Source organism: Balearica regulorum, chromosome Z, assembly GCF_011004875.1.
Source record: "Balearica regulorum gibbericeps isolate bBalReg1 chromosome Z, bBalReg1.pri, whole genome shotgun sequence".
In the NCBI taxonomy this organism is placed as follows: Eukaryota; Metazoa; Chordata; class Aves; order Gruiformes; family Gruidae; genus Balearica; species Balearica regulorum.
The window spans coordinates 6,482,417-6,498,993 of NC_046220.1; the positions used below are offsets into that span (position 1 = coordinate 6,482,417).

The 16,577-nt window shown below is 37.0% G+C and overlaps 1 protein-coding gene across 3 annotated transcripts in view; it reads left to right on the top strand.

The window, feature by feature from the left end:
* Nucleotides 1-16,577, top strand: part of EDIL3 (EGF like repeats and discoidin domains 3) — a 271,141-nt gene that overhangs the window by 175,926 nt on the left and 78,638 nt on the right. For all 3 annotated transcript variants that reach the window (XM_075740487.1, XM_075740486.1, XM_075740485.1), the window contains one exon: nt 15,165-15,346. In XM_075740487.1, coding sequence (XP_075596602.1) covers nt 15,165-15,346 — 182 coding nt within the window. The remainder of the gene's footprint in view (nt 1-15,164; nt 15,347-16,577) is intronic.

Below are 16,577 nucleotides of genomic sequence, written 5' to 3' on the forward strand. Positions count from 1 at the left end.
GTCAATCCTACTGCAGTTAAGTTAGCAGATCAGCATCCAGCATTGCTATATTGTGATCCATATTAAGCCTAAAGGATTTGAAGTCATAAGAAATTTTACATAGGGAGATATGGACAAGAACGGCGTTAAGGTGTTTCCAGGGTCATGTGAACTTTTTGCACTGGCACTGTGGATATAGGACAAAGAGGTTAAAGAGGAATTTAAACTGAGATATGTGAATTTTTATAACATAGTGTTGAAGTTTTTTGATAAATCATTATGGATAAATAATAGCATAGTTGAATGCTATTGCTACTTTATTGAATCAAAAGAATCAAACAACTTGGCTGTGGTAATTGCATTGTAATTTTGTCATGTGCAACTTTATTTGGAATTTCTTAATACAGACCTTGTCAGCACAGTGGAATCTCCTGGCTCTTACTTAGACATCAGAGTCTAACACATCAAGATGAATTTGTAAGCAGAGTTGTGCTCATTTATGTAGTACTGATAGGTAACTTTGCCTTTTGTTACAACATTTTGTCAATAGTTCACTTTGCATAGTCATAAATGAAAGTTACTAACTCAATCTATACCTTTTCAAATGTCTAGGTATTTGGTAAATAAGGTGAGAGGATTTTATCCACAATAAATGCAAATATTTATTTATGCTTTATTTATGAAAGAAAATTCTAAAATATTTGGATTTTGGTAACTGGATTATCTTCTCTAATATCTTCCGTCTCTTCCCTAAACAGCTGGAATGAAAAAGTCAGCGTTATCTAGTGGCTTCATTGACCGTGTTTATTTTGGAGGTATTTCAGGAAAGGGGATATTATTTCTTAGTTTGTCAGCTTAGAAATACAACTATCTTCTTGGCAATCCCCTAACAAACATTTTTTTCCCTGTATAATATTAAATTATTTGATAATTAGGTTTCCTACAGAATAACAAGTAAAGACAATATAAACAGTATTAAAAGGCAATGCCTTCTAAAATAGTAGCTTTTTAAAGTCTAGTTTCTATTCTTAATTGAACCACTATAATTATTCATTATGTATGCAGTGTTTCTTGGGAAGTTGTTTTTAAATAGACTATTTATATGAATAACATAATGGATTCTTAGCTAAGTTTCACTACCATTTTATTGGTAATTTCTTAAGAACATATAAAAGCATCATATTGGGTCAGATAGTTTAACAATCTGGCTTACCATCATGTCTCTCATGGTAGCTGTGACAAACATTATTTAAGGAGAGACTTCAGAGAACTGATGATCATAACTCAGATCTCTATTTGCAGTTGTAATGGCCATTTCCAAATTCAATGTTGTGTAGGCACATTTTAGGGTTTTTTTCGTAGATGTGGTATCTTCCATTTTAATACATTGAGGTTCATCTGTCACATTTTAGACCACTCATTCCATTTTCTGTGTCCTTCTGGAGCTGCTTATCATCAGAGTGGCATTTGATCAAGAGAGCTTAGGAGCTTCAAAGTGGACAATTTCCCAATTCATACTTTCCTCCAGGTCACTGATGAGTAACACTGACTCCAGCAGTGATCCTCGGGGGAGCCCACTGCTGACATTTCATCCTGAAAAGACGCTTCCTGTTCTTTAATTAGATTTCTGTCTATAGCAGGGCCTTTTCCTTACTCCCTGGCAAGAGCCTTTCATGTGGAACTTTATGAAATGCTTTCTGAAAATCCAAGTATGCTGTTTCCACTGTATTTCCTTTATCCCTATGCATATTGTCACCATTAAAGAACTCCATCAGGTGAGGCAGGAGTGCCAGTTACAGAAGTCGTGTTGGCTTTTTGCCAACAGATTATCTTTATCCAGGTACTTAGTGATCTTAATTATAGTAGCTTACAAGATGTTAAAGTAGACTCACCTGCCTGTGGTTCCCACAGTGCACCCTAGAGCTGTTTTTTTGTAGATGGGAGTGCAGCACTCATCTATCGGTGAAGCTCTGTAGTCCCGAAATCTAGCTTTTTCATCTAGGCACAATTCCTATAAACACTGCGTCATGAAATTGCATTACCACTGGAAAAAGCAAGGCATTATTAGGTGCTAAAAGAACTCGAAAATCCTTTTTCTTCCATTTTTTAAATCCTCAGACTTCCTAAGAGTTGCCTAACTTTATTTTCAGTGTGTGTCCTTAGCACAGAGCTTGTACAGCAAGTAAAGGCCCAAAGTGAATTTTACAACCTTACTATAAAAGTATGAAGAGAGGATTTGATAAGGGAATACTAATGGATACTCACTTAGCAGTAATGGCACTGTTGAGAAGTAGAATGTAACATCCAATTTCTTTGTATTTGATTAGTTCTGATAGCCATCGCTTACACACATGAACCATGTTGACCAATATGATAACAGAATAATGTGTTGCTGTTGGCTGAGATGCTACATCAGCATAAAAAGCATTTAATCTCTTTGGACATATCAGCAAATAGGTAGCAATTCTTCCCATTACTGTCTGAAAAGCTGTCTTCTGTTGCATGGAACATAACTAATCACTTCATTTTCATGTCACCTCCTAGGGACTTGAATCTTAACACAACATCATTTGGAAAGTTTGCTTGTCTGGAAGTGTCTGTGTGCTCATTAGCTGCTACTGATGCAAATTGGTAAAGATGTTGCCTTTGACATACAGTATTTTATGTGAAGGCATGAAACAAGATTAATCATATTATTCACCTCTGTGCTGCAGTACCACACAGGCTACTAGCATAGTTGGAACCACACGTCAGAAATCAAAGTAATAATAATTAAAATGTTAATAGGTCAAGAAAATCCATTTTGTTTTGTTTTATATCTGTGAACCAAACTTATGGAGATAAATGCCTTCAGTTAATCAGATTTCAGAGATGAATGGCTCTATAAACTTACTAGACCCAGAAAAAATGTGCTATTCCATTGTGTAGTTAGGAGTTACCTGGAAGTTACAAATCCTGTGGCTTTAGGTTTTCTATCTAGTAATAGATAACAACTGTCTGAAATAATCACTGACATTTTGTGTTCTCCAAGTCTACTGAAGTGCAAAATAAAATGGAGGATTGTAACTTCTATTTTGCAGTTTCATTTTGCATTGTGTTGGACTAGAAGAAGGAACACATGATCTGTTACCTTGTCTCAGTGGAAGTGCTGATTACATTCCTTCAATGGGAACAAAAACATTGATTTGGTCTTGCCCGTAGGATTAGTCTTCAGAACAACAAATAACATGAGTTGCTACAACCAAGTTACTCAATATCACTCAGATTAGAACATTGGATTGTGGAAAAAACACTTGAGCTACATGAAGTAAGCAAACAATTTGATTAGCTGCAGAATGATTGAAATAGCCAATACCAAAAATGTGCAAAGCTGCGCGTGTGGTCTGCAGCTGTATCGCCCCTACATTATGCCTTTATATGTTCACGAACAATCTTCAAACTCCAGTCAAACTCTGTATAATGCAAGGTTGAATAGTTCAAGTCTAAAGCACCGCTGCACTTGAGCTAGAGATTTTTAAGTATGGGTAAAGGTCTGAGTAGCTAAACCAGATTTGTAGCTAATGTGGATGCGGTAGCATACCGTCTTTTTTCGGCAACAGTGATGCTAATATTCATATTAGAGATCTGCATAGTCTTAAAATTTAAAAAGTCAGTGTTCCATACACAGCTCTTGCACAATTTAGGGTTCATTCCAAGTAAAAATCTGCCTCTGTGTGGGAGGGATTGTAGAGGGCTTAGGCTTATTTTTAAAAGTGATGTTTTAAGAGATGACATAAGAAGAAATAGCTGGTAGTGGGGGATAAAACCTGTCATGAACTTGAGAGCAGATGAGATGGTACTAAGGATGTACTTGACAAAAAAAAAAAAAAAAAAAAAAAAGGAGGTCAACACATTCGAAAAATGGGTATGTAGTAATATACCTACTGTAATCTCCAGCTGTGCTGGTACATTGTAATCAGTGCTTTCGGACTACTGAAGCCAAGCCATGAGGCAATTAATCGGATAATGAGCTGGAATATGTGACTGTCCTTCACAATACTTCCATACAATGTTTGCTTTGTCCAAGCATGACTGAAGCAAACTGAATGTACAAAGCCAAAGAGAGTGCTTTCAGTAACTGAAGTTTTTAGCTCTTCTTCAGTCTGTCATAGTGTATGCTTACACATAATGGTCTGCACACATAAGCAAAGACAGCATCTTATGGAAAATGAAAAGTCTCCTTCAGCCTCTACCTTCTACTGGAAATTAAGATGTAATTCCTTCAATTAGAAATTCTTCTACTTTTTTAAAATATAGTGATTCTCCATGCAATTAACAGCAAAAATTTAATTTGGTATAGGAAAACAGACAGAATATTTGTATGTCAGGTATCATTCTAACAGACTGGGACTGAAATCTATTCATACTTAATTTTATTCAAAAAATATGGCCTGCAAACACATTTATATAAAGTGTTAAGCTTAAGAATGGCTCCCAAGAAGAAAAAAGTGCTAAATCAATGAAAAAAATTATTAGTATTAGTATTTCATGTAGCACTGTATAATAGTGAATAAAGTGAAGTACTTCAGGGGCAAATCCTCAGCCATTGGAAATCCATAACACTCCAAAGTCAACAGAACAATGTTAGACTATTCGTACTCAGGAATGGCTTCTCTGTGCTGGTTTGATGCCAGAATTTACCAGTCTGTGAACACTGATCTGGAAAGAATCTGGAGTTAGAACTGTTTGGAATCAGAGCATCACAGAAGGGTTGAGGTTGGCAGGGTCCTCTGGAGGTCATCTGTCCAGCATCCCTGCTCAAGCAGGGCCACCTAGAGCCAGTTGACCAGGAATATGTCCAGTCAGGTTTTTAATATTTCCATAGATGTGGCTCCACAACCTCACTGGACAGCCTCTTCCAGTGTTTGGCCAGTCTCACAATTAAAAAAAAAAAAAAAGAAAAAACCCACCAAACCAACCAATCCCATCACCTCTTGTCCTGTCAGTGGACACCACTGAAAAGAGTCTGGCTCTTTTGTCTTCATTCCCTCTCATCAGACATTTATACACATTAATAGGAACCCCCTGAGCCTTCTCTTCTGTAGGCTGAGCAGACCCAGCTCTCTTAGCATCTCCATGTAGGTCAGATGCTCCAGTCCCTTAATCATCGTGGCCCTGCACTGGACTCACTCCAGTAAGTCCACATCTTTTTAATAGTGGGGAGCCCAGCACTGGACACAGCACTCTAGGTTTGGCCTCCCCAGTGCTGAGTAGAGAGGAAGGATCACTGCCCTCAACCTGCTGGCAATGCTCTGCCTAATGCAGCCCAGGAGGCTTTTGGCCACTTTTGCCATGAGGGTGCATTGCTGTCTCATGGTCAACTCGTTGTCCTCCAGGACCCCCAGGTCCTTCTCTGCCAAGCAGCTTTCCAGCTGGTCAGACCCCCAGCACGTACTGGTGCATGGGGTTGTTCCTCGCCAGGGGCAGGGCCAGGACTTTGCACTTCCTCTTGTTGAACGTCATGAGATTCCTGTTCAGCCCATTTCTCCAGCCTGTTGAGGTCCCTCTGGGTGGCAGCACACACATCAGCTACTCCTCCCAGTTTTATATCATCTGCCAGCTTGCTGAGAGGGCACTTTGTCCCAGTGTCTGGGTCATTAATGAAGACATTGAACAGTGTTGACCCCTGTATTGATGTCTGCGATACACCACCAGTGACATTAGATGTAAAACAGACAGAATGAGGAGTCCCTTGGTGTGTTTGTGGCAAATAATAGCTTTCTGAGGTTTGATGTGTGTATTTCAACTTGAATCACATAAAATTCCAATTCCAGAAAAATCAAAGTCTGGAACGTTGTTTATTTGCTGTTATGCTCATCTCTTCCTTGGCATCTGTTTTGAAAAGATTTTTTTTCAGAAAGCCCAAGTATCTTAACTGTCTGGTAAATCTAGCTTTGTAGAAAAATATATATCTTCATATATTTTTAAAGTAATGTATTTTCAGTGTTTTTAAAACTCATCTGATTAATTTAACTTAATTTTAGCCTCTTAAACCTAGGCACTAAGTTGAAGATAGTGCTCTAGGCTTGTTCCTTGGTCAGTAGAAACAGAAAAGACGATTATATCTGTCTTAAACACTTTTTTAATGGATAATGGAATAATAGAAATCGTGGTGTAGAGTTGCCTGTTTCTTCCCACAGATGACAGAAAGAGCCTAAGCAGCTAGTTCAGGGTAGCTTTGTAACTTTTAGATGGCTGAAGCTGGGTCACATAAGTAGTATCCCTTATGTTTGCTTGTTTGGTAGCTATTTTAAAGATAAACACTTTGGAATAATATACTTCCTATGGTGAAAAGAGATGTTGATAAGGAAAAATAAGAGGATAAGAAAAGAAGGATATATACAGATTTGATTTATGTTTAAAATACACCATGGAGTCACAAATACTACATTTAATTTTACTACACTGCTATAGTAATGACAGACTTCTTTTACTGCACATATACAAGGATAACTTTTTGAATCTTCATTCTGAATTTTTTTTCCACCCTAATAAAAGTCCATGACCTTTAAATTCATTCTGTATTTTTAATAGGGCTTCAAGCCCTGATCCTTAAAGCTGCTTTACAAGAATATAAGGTTATACCTACATCAGATGGCTTCCAGGAACAAGATCTAAATGCCAACATCTGAATTTCCAGTTATTAAAAAGTTAGATGTGTTATAGAAGAAGATTGAACAGCTTAAAGTCCATAAGAACTGTTGTTCCTGGGTAGTCAGATTTAAATAACAGTCATTTCCATGCAGTTTGTGTTCCGTACTGTGGATATAGCTCATATTTAGCATATCACTTCAACAGTATATTGTAGGATATTGCCATCTTTTTACTTCTTTCTGAAGAACACGTATTCCATTGTAATGTAGAATTCATATTAGTGCCGCTAGTAGTTTTTAAGAAATTTCAATGAATACATCTTGTAAAAAGTAATATTGTCATTTCTAGGAACAGTTGCTGTTCTGATGGGGGGAAAAAAACCAACCACAAAGACAGAAAGAATTTCTTTAGGCAGCAAAATGAGATTTGCCACTTGAAAAGCACATACTCTTCTGGCAAATGAACATTCTCATTGTCAGGCTGGCTTGCAGGAATGCTAATTACATCAATGCTGTAATCCCACTGATTTCCATTGTAGACCTGCTAGAAAAATGCAGATTGTCTTTCAGTGCAACTATATCTTGTCTTTCCAGTTTTACTTCCAAGACAAGGTTTGGGTTTGTTTTTTTTTTCAAAGTTGCTTTTTGGAACAAGCAGATTTTGAGAAGAAGCAATCATTCAGCACGTAGCTACATGTCACCAGCTGCCTTCAAATTAGCAGTACTTGGTTAGCATTTATTAAAAAAAAAAAAAAAAGTAGTATCACCATCTGGTTCCTGTAACTAATTCAGAGAATCAGGCAGAGCTTCAAAACAGTCAGCTGGTCAGAATCCAGGTATTTCACCTCTCCTGATAGCATTTAGCAAAAGTTATAAAGGAAATCAGTGAGATTTCCTGTTCAATTAGCCACTCTGAAATTAGCATTCCCACCAGCCAGCACAACTGTGAGTGTGCATTTGCATCAGCAGGTCACTCCAGATGAGAAGCAGAATATGAGCTTTCGAAGTGGTGAACCCCATTTTGTAGCTTGTGCTTTTTCCTGGGAAGTCTGACAGTTTCTGGAAATTGTAATATTACCAGTTTATATTCATCCACTCTGTTTAAAAACTACTGGTTTTTCTAGTACAAAAATTAAAAAACCATGTCCTTTGGAATGAACTTAGGGAGCTGAGAGGATACATTACAATACAATGCATTTGCCATATAGGTAAGTGGGTTTGTGTTGCATGCTACGTAGGAAAAAACCCCAAACAAACAAACAAACAAAAACCAAAAAAGAACAACAAATTAATGTAAGTAAGTATAAAACCAAGGAACTCTGAAAAAAGTTGTCTGCAGCTATCTTGAAATCAGGAGGAATGCTGAACTTCCACAAAACACTGTGTCTCATTACCAAATGTCCTAACATAGCTGGAAAACTGAAGTTTTCTGGTATTCTTAAAAGAAATATTTCTATCAATACCCAGGGAGGGGAGAAGTGCACGGATTGCACAGACTTCAGCAGCAGCAGCAAATGAAAAAGATTATTTTTAAATCCCGTTGGGTTCCTAATTTCATTTTTATATGCATAAGTTATGCTTAAATTGTTAATTAGCTGTATTCTGTGCCGCAGCCATTTACAATGACTAGAAATAAAGGAGGTAGTTAATAGATCCACAACGACACAATCTTCTCCACCCACAGCTGCCCAAGTCCATATCCAACAGAAAAAACTTAGGATTGGTAAACAGAACTTCAAATGACATATCTTTTCATATCATTGCAAGCTAAGAAAATAATATGACCATGTCAATTATTTTGTAGTATGACTTGAAAGCTCCAATGAATTTAACTTCTATAATAAAAATGCAGTTTAGTTCTTGTGAAAAGTGGTTTTTTTAGTGTTACTCTATAATTTCTGGTTTATTCAGATTAATCTTAGTAGCATTCATGTGGCTATCAGTTATGTAAAACTGGTTAATATCACTATTCATACATGGTAGAAATGTTATTTTTCACATTGCCAACTTGAAATGTAAAAATAATTTTTAACATAAAGATTAATATATTTCCGTATGAGAGCTCAGCAGAGGAGTTTGAGAAATTAAACTCCTCTAGCTCCTTACTTCAATATAATGTTTTTGAAGTCATAATCACTGCTTGAAAACAGAATAAAGTATAGGTAACGTGTATTAGTGAATTGTTGAGTGCTGTAACTTGAATAACAGTATAATGGTATAAACTCAGAGGATGCATTTTGTATTTGGTGGTTAGATGATGGTGCATGTCCTTTCTGAAATCACCATGGAGTGATAGTACTTTTCTGCTGTAAATTGGCCAGATGGTGCATCACGGTCAAGGTTCAGCTGATCATTTTTCTGGGTTCTAAACTCTCCCCTGGATTTTGAGTTGTGCCTCCAGTTAGTCCAGTAACCCATATGGCAAGGACAGCTCTGCTCCTTCACAATTTGTGCTATGCTGTGTGCTTGGTGTGTAAATTGTGATTATTTGGCACCCCTAGGTAGAAAAGAGAATTGGAGAGGAGAAAGATACACTAAAGGCTATTTTAAGAAGAGGACATTGTTGTCTACATTCATAGAATCAAGACAAAAAATAACGAAGAAGAAAGATTCAAGTTGGACTTCAATCAAACACCAGATGGGATTGTTGAATGTTCACTACTGAAGCTTTTGAAAAAAAAAGTCATTCAGCAAACATTTGTCAGGAATGGTATTGCTCTAATGTAGTTGACATGTCTTAAGATAGAGATCTTTTCGAGATCATTTGAAGCCCTCTTTTTCCATGATAGGGATCCAGAAATAGCATGTCTTCATTCTGGAGGTTAGCTTCCCAGGTCAGTTCCATTAGAAGTATTCTGAACTTTCCTGGGGATGTTGTCAATAACATTAATGTTGTGGAGTTCAGCACAATACATAGCAGAAAAAAATAATTTCATGGAGCAATACTAAAAAAAGTTATTTTTCTGATCACAGCTTTGCAGATACAAGATTTTAGATGTAGCCTTCTTTTTGAGCATAAGAATATCCATGCTGTCTGATGACAGTCCAATAGTCCTGCCTTGGACAGTGATCTGAAGTGAATGCTTAATGAATGAGTATAAGAAAAGGCATGAGCACAAAGCGATGGTTCTCTCATTGTACTTTCCCAGCTTCCACCAGTCTTCAGTTTAGAGAGTTCCTAAATCAGAAGTTGTATCTTCCTTTAATTTTATTCCTGTTGGATGGGTCCCCTCTTTAATTGTGTTGTATGTTGCAGTTCCTCAGATGTTAATCCCTGTGCTTTTCGTGGGGAATTTACAATCCTATCCATTCTACGCAAAGAGCAGAATGGAGAAATCACCAAACTAGAACTAAGCAAATTAGCCCCGAATAACAACCCTCCATTTCGGACACAGCACTATACAAAAAAGACCTAATCTGCTTTCAGTGTCTGAGCCACCATCTCCATATGCTCCTGCACTATGCTGGAAGTATAAAACTTTGCAGACTTGCTCAGTGTAGAAAATCCCTTTGAATGACCATCAGAGGGATTTGAATCTCACTGCAGGCCAGTGTGGGAAAATTACTATGGTCAAAGAACTGAAGTTTCTGTATGAAGGAAACATATCTAGTAGGAAGGGAAGCTGTGTCTCCTAGCCACCTTTCTGCAAAAGCACTTTACGTAGTATTTATAAAGAAGAAAGGATTTTATCATTAACCTGCCATGACTGTGAAAAAAACAAGCCTACAAGAACATCACTTCATACATTGCATATGGGTGGGCACTTTATTAGCAGACTGCTAAATGATTGTCCATATCCATCTGAACAGCTCCTATAAAAACAAATTAATTGTTATCTGAAGAGAGCTATCCTTGACAGAACAAACTGGGCAAAGACGTGTGGGTGGCAGGAGGAACAAGAAGAAGAAATAAGAGGCTGAAGCCTAGATTGCATGGTGGGGAGTTTATGCATGTATCAGCATTAATTACTGCAATATCAGAGGTCATCTGTAATCCCATTGTCAGGGTTTGTGTTCAGCACAATTACTGTGCTATGCTAAGCACAGCCAGAGTAATCTCATTCCAGAAAATGAGGTGCTTGGAGAAAGACAGGATTGCAGATGTCTAAAGCAGATTTGTTTTCTGCATTCCTTCAATTTTGCATCTGTTTGTTTTGATGACGTTAGCTAGAGAGAAACCAACAGAGAAATTGAAAGCTATATATTCATGCTGCAAAATCAGTCACGTTTCATTGTCAATAACAAATCTTTTTCTTCTGTTTGCAGAGGCATAATCCTCACATTTTCAAGCAATTTTTAAACCATTTGGAGGTTTTGCTTAATTTGTGGACTGACATAAATGTAGAAGTCCAAATTAAATATACTTAAGTAACATGTTTACCCAGTGTTTTATGCTTATTTTCTCCTACGGTAGTAATTCTTTAGCTTAAAATGGTTTGTCCTTCCCCTCTTAAGAGGGGGAATTGGTGACATATTTCCCTGTTCTAACTTACCTCTGAAGAATTATCAATGTAAAACACAGTAAGCTAACTGTCGTCATCTTCTATTTCCTTTTGCGAAATATATTTGTTCAGCTGGAGGGATTTATTGTTGCAAGAGATAAGGGTGGAAACAGATAAAAGTCTCATTTTTTTGTCTGAGGAGCTATTTGATGCCCATACCCTTGGTCTATAAGTGAAATCTGGACTAATGATCATTTGCTTTGTGGTGCAAAATGGTACGTTATGTTCACATCTAGTGAAGTTTGAGATTGTAAAAGAAGCCCTCAATGCAGTTTTACAACCATGCCATCTTCACGTGAGTTGGTGGGGATTCCTAGGAGAACTGAAAAGACATAAATGAATCCTTCACTTTTCCTGTGCTGTTGACTTTTCCTGTCCTTCACTGGATCCATTCACAGTCATGTTGCTTATCGGTACACCTTTGCATTCTGTCATCTTCATGGACAATGGGGCATTGTGGGTATTGGTTTGTGTTTGATGAGGAGAAGCATCAATAGGGTTTTATTTAGTGCATACCAACAGTGACTGTAGGATTAAAAACAATATTGCTCAAGTTAGTATTTTGTTATTTAATGACACCAAAATATCAGCTCCAGATGACAAGATCCTCCTTGTGAATCTGTATCATGAACCTGTCAAGCAGCTTTTTAATTGTTGGTTTTTTGGGGTTTTTTTACCTTCTTGCATGAAGCTGATTGTCATAAGCTGGTGTGTTAGCATAAACTAATAAAAATGGTTTTCTATTTAATGACTGACGTTGACCAGACTGAATTGTACAGAGTCACTGTAGTGATATTATTACTCCCTTGGAGACTGCAGTTTCCCAAGCTGTCATGATTTTTGTTAAATGAACTGTGGATTTAACAGAAGCAGATGTATAACAACAAAATATAATACAGCTTGTACTTGTTCTGCAAAATATGTATCTCATTTTTATTTAAAAGCTCCAAAAGCTGCATTTGCTTGTTTCTTTCACTGTTAGTAGTCAATGGCATATCACAGCCCTTAAGCACTAAAAGAAATAATTGATATCTCAACTTGAAGGAAAGTATTGTTTGTGTCTCAAATTCAATATCTTGTGCAGAAACTAGTCTGTAACCAGTCCTTTACTGTCATAACATGCTTGATGGAACCAGAGGAAGGCTATTCAGCTGAGAGTTTTTCAAGCAAAGTCAATTTCTTGGGAATTTAGAGAGTAATAGCCCCATTGGAGCTTTTGTAAGGAGAAAGCATGACTCACAAATCTATTGGAGTATTTGGAAGAAATTAATAAGCATATGACTAAGGAAAATCTGTTTGCTGTGAGGTATTTGACTATCTAAAAATGAGTTCAACTATTTTTTTTCAACTGATGAAAGTAAATTGAAAAGTTTTCCTGTGGAATACTGTCTTATTAAAAATAAAGAACAAAAGGGTATGTAAATGGGCAGTTTTAACCGTGGGAGGAGCTTACTCAGAGTCCTAGCAAAATGTCTGCTGAAGTCCTGACTGTTCAATAAATAAATGAGATAGCAATATGTTCTGGTAATTTAATAAATGTTCTAGCATTATTAAAAAGGACTGAAGAGTTTTAAAAATATCTTGAAATACAGATTGACCTGGCTATGAAACAGAAGGTTTGAATTCAGTGTGGTCAAGTTCAAGGTAAGACTACTCAAAAAAACCCCATCATGATGCATGTGGAGGTATCTTATGTCTCGGGAAGAGATAACCTTGAGTGGGCTTCCTCAGGACCCATCTGCCAGACCTGTGCCTAGGAAATTGCTCAATTCATCAGCACTGCTATGGTCAGAGTATGATTGCATTGCAAGTTCTGTGGTTTGGACCTGCAAGAAGGTCTTGAGCATGATTATGATTTAGTTTAATCCAAGCTTCCCACCTCATGAGAATGATCTGATGTCCTTCAGGATGATGAAAAAAATGGTCCTCTAAAGACAGATCTTAGTGGTGTGTACATATATATTACATTGTAAGGCTAATACTGTTTAGAAATTGTTGTCCAGTCTCATATTTCCTATGCTTTTCATGTTGTTATGGTTGAACTGAACATCAAAGTAGAAAGTATCTCTAATGTGGTAGTTACAACTTTTACTAGTGGTAATTCTGTGTTTAACTCACATTGAAAAACTGACAAACATGACAAACCAAGACTGGAACTGCAATTAAAATAAGAAGCTTGTACAATGAAGTACCTATTCCCTGAAGGTAAAGATTTGCTTTGGATTTCAGGAATAATCCTCCTCAGGCTAAGGAAAGTAAACACTTCTGACCATATATGGTTATATCTGACAAAGTAGACTTAAGTGCTGTACTTGGTAATTTAACTGTCTTCAATTTAGAAAGGAAAATTCAACTTTCTCTTGTAAGAAATTCACACATCTTTCAAATACCATTTAATGCATCTCAAGCATGAGAACTAACATGCCTTCAAATCAAAACTTTCCACAAAGTTCTGCACCTTAGAGGTGCAGCAAAAAACCCCAGACATCCACATCTTCTCCAAGTCTGCCAAAGCTTCAATGTCTATAGGAGATCAAGGGCCTTGGCAACAAATACATGTTCTTCTTTTGAAAATTATCTGCTAAAGCCAAATACCCTCACTCTGGACCCCACTCAAAACTGGCCCTGATACATGCTGGGCCCCTGTCCTCATGCACACATTTTCCCCAATAGGTCACTGAATAACGTTAGCAGGTCTGGCAGGTGTCCTCATCCCTGTGCTCCTCACCATGAGAGGAGAATATTTATAAAGAATACAGATGTATGCTCCACATCCATATTAAAACACCTGACATGCCTCTTCTTTAAGCTCCTCTTGGAAACCTCTCTTCTATTTTCTCACATCTCTATTTTTAAATAATTATCAACCTAAGATACCAGCTGTTAGGGGTGATTAATTTCATGGTAACTTGGATCAGTTCTGTATGTACACGTGTGTGTTTGTGAGTTACGCATACATATAGACGCACCTGTGTGCCCTTTCTTTTCCATTGTGAAATGACAAAGATAAGCAAATATAATGAACTTTTGAAAATACACGATTTTCTTACAAAAGTAGAGTAGTTTACCTTTAGGGTTCTGAGAAAACCTAAAGTATAAGTAAACATCTGCCTGCTGTGTTCAAAATTGCTGAAGTGCAGTTGACCCACAAAGCAGAAGATCTTTTGGGCAACTGAACAAGATCAGCTGCTACGATAGTTCCTGCAATTAGCTTCTTTTTACAGTCTGCATCAGAAGTGATTTGAGAAAATAAATGTCCTTTATTTGAAAGTGGTTGGACATATTTAATAGTAGGTAGACTGCCAATCATACTTCAAAATTTTGTCTGGATTGCTCACAATAACTGAATGCTCTTGTTCCTGTACCAAATGAAGTGGCTTCAGAAAACAATGTATGCAGAAATATCTGGACTTCAAAAAAGATTACGGCTACAAGTATTTCAGGTGAATAAATTGATGATGAATACCACACATAAAATTATGAGCATGTGAACATTACAGTTAAATACATACTTTGTGGCTTGGTGATTAAATGTATAAGACCTTTAAATATTTTTAGTGTAAATAAACAATATCATGTGTCTAGTTTCATATTTCTAAAGAGAACTGCATTAACAATTTCTAGCTTATTGGCTAAATGCTACACTCTATGGCAAGAGCAGCAATGTGGAACTTTGAAGTAATTACAGAATTTTAAATTTGCTTTTAGCAATTATTTCAATATTTGAATCTAAGGATAATTTTCTTTCATTATGTCCATAAAACCCAAACTGACAACTCTTCAGATACAACAAATTAAAAGAAATTTAAAGCTTAATCTATTTCATTAAATTTGCAATGGGAATAGTTATTTACAAGCAATATTTTTGCACTTTTTTTTTTCATTTCTACAAAAAGAAGATGCTACTCAAGTGCTTTAAATCTTTTTTAATAATGTATTTGACATGACATTTTGGATCTGTTTGTATGCTATTTGTAATTACAGCCACTTGGGACTCAGACGAGTTTATCATTTCAGTTGCATTAATTTCTTTTCTTGTTTCCATTTGCAGAATGCTCTGCCCCACTAGGGATAGAGGGAGGAATTGTGACAAACCAACAAATGACTGCATCATCCACTCATCGAGCTCTTTTTGGACTCCAGAAATGGTACCCCTACTATGCACGACTTAATAAGAAGGGGTTTGTGAATGCTTGGACTGCTGCAGAAAATGACAGATGGCCATGGATTCAGGTAACAGATGGAGCTGAGGAGGAAAAAAATCTCCTCGATTCAATTGCCAGAGTCACTTAAGAAACTGATGAAGACAAGTGGTAAACTAACAGCTAGATTCTTATTCACTGTCAGAAATGTAGCCTAGACTAAAAGGGACTATTTAGTTGCAAAACAGCAATAATCTTGACTGTACAAATGCACAAATCTTTTTATTTAAAAAATGTGTGCATATGTTCCATTGTGGCTTTAACCCATAGAAGCAAATTTATAAAGACTCTTTTCAAGGAAGCTGCTTTCTACATATGTTACATTTGCTCATTAGGTCCTTAGTAGCATTACACAGCAATATCTCTTGGTAGAGATACTTTGACACATGCAGCCTTCCTTGGGCATCATTCTAGAGTGCTTTAATGTGGTTTTGGCTGTACCGGAGCCTGCAGGAATAGTTTGTCCTCTGCTGAGCTGCTCTAGGCACACAGGTTAAGCATTGTGTGCATCGTGCTGGAAGTAACAAGAACTGTTTTAATTAAGGTTGAAATAGCTGTTAGTTCAACCACATCCATGAGGCTGGAAATACACATTTTTTCATTCCCACTCAAGGATGGTATCGCTAGAATGATTCAAATGGCAGTGCTCTCGTTGTGGACTTGATTTCTCTGCGCCCAGTAAATGACTTCAGTAAAAGTCATGGAGCACTGAATATGAAGTCCTGTGGCTGTATTTTAATGAAGATAATGATTATGTAGTGATTGCTGTAGCTCTTTATTTTCATGGTGTTTTCTTTTCATGATATGTGAATTGGGCTAAGCTTTGGCCTTTTCAGCTGTTAGTTAATAAAGTTGATGTTAGATAATCATGGAAAAACCTTTTGCACTGATGGCTGTAGTCAATATTTGAAGAAGATGCTTCCCTCCCAGTGAACCTACTGCAGGAGTAGCAAAAGATGGTACTTGAGCACCTTGTCTACCAGCACTAAGTTGTACTGTCCATATGTCCCTTGAGTGTGCCAGACACACTCTGCTTGAAGTTACCTTTGTGTACATGGCATAATTTTTGCTCACATTCAAGTTTTTGTGCTGACTACCATTCGTGATTTTTCTGAGCAATTCCCAGATATGTGGGGAAAAAGCATACAAGATTGCCTGTTTCTTTTTCTTGTTTGGAGATCAGGCCCAAAGTGCTGTTTGATGAAGTTTTCTGAAACTGGTGTGGTGAGAGTGCTGTATTTCATCAGTTCTCAATAATGAAG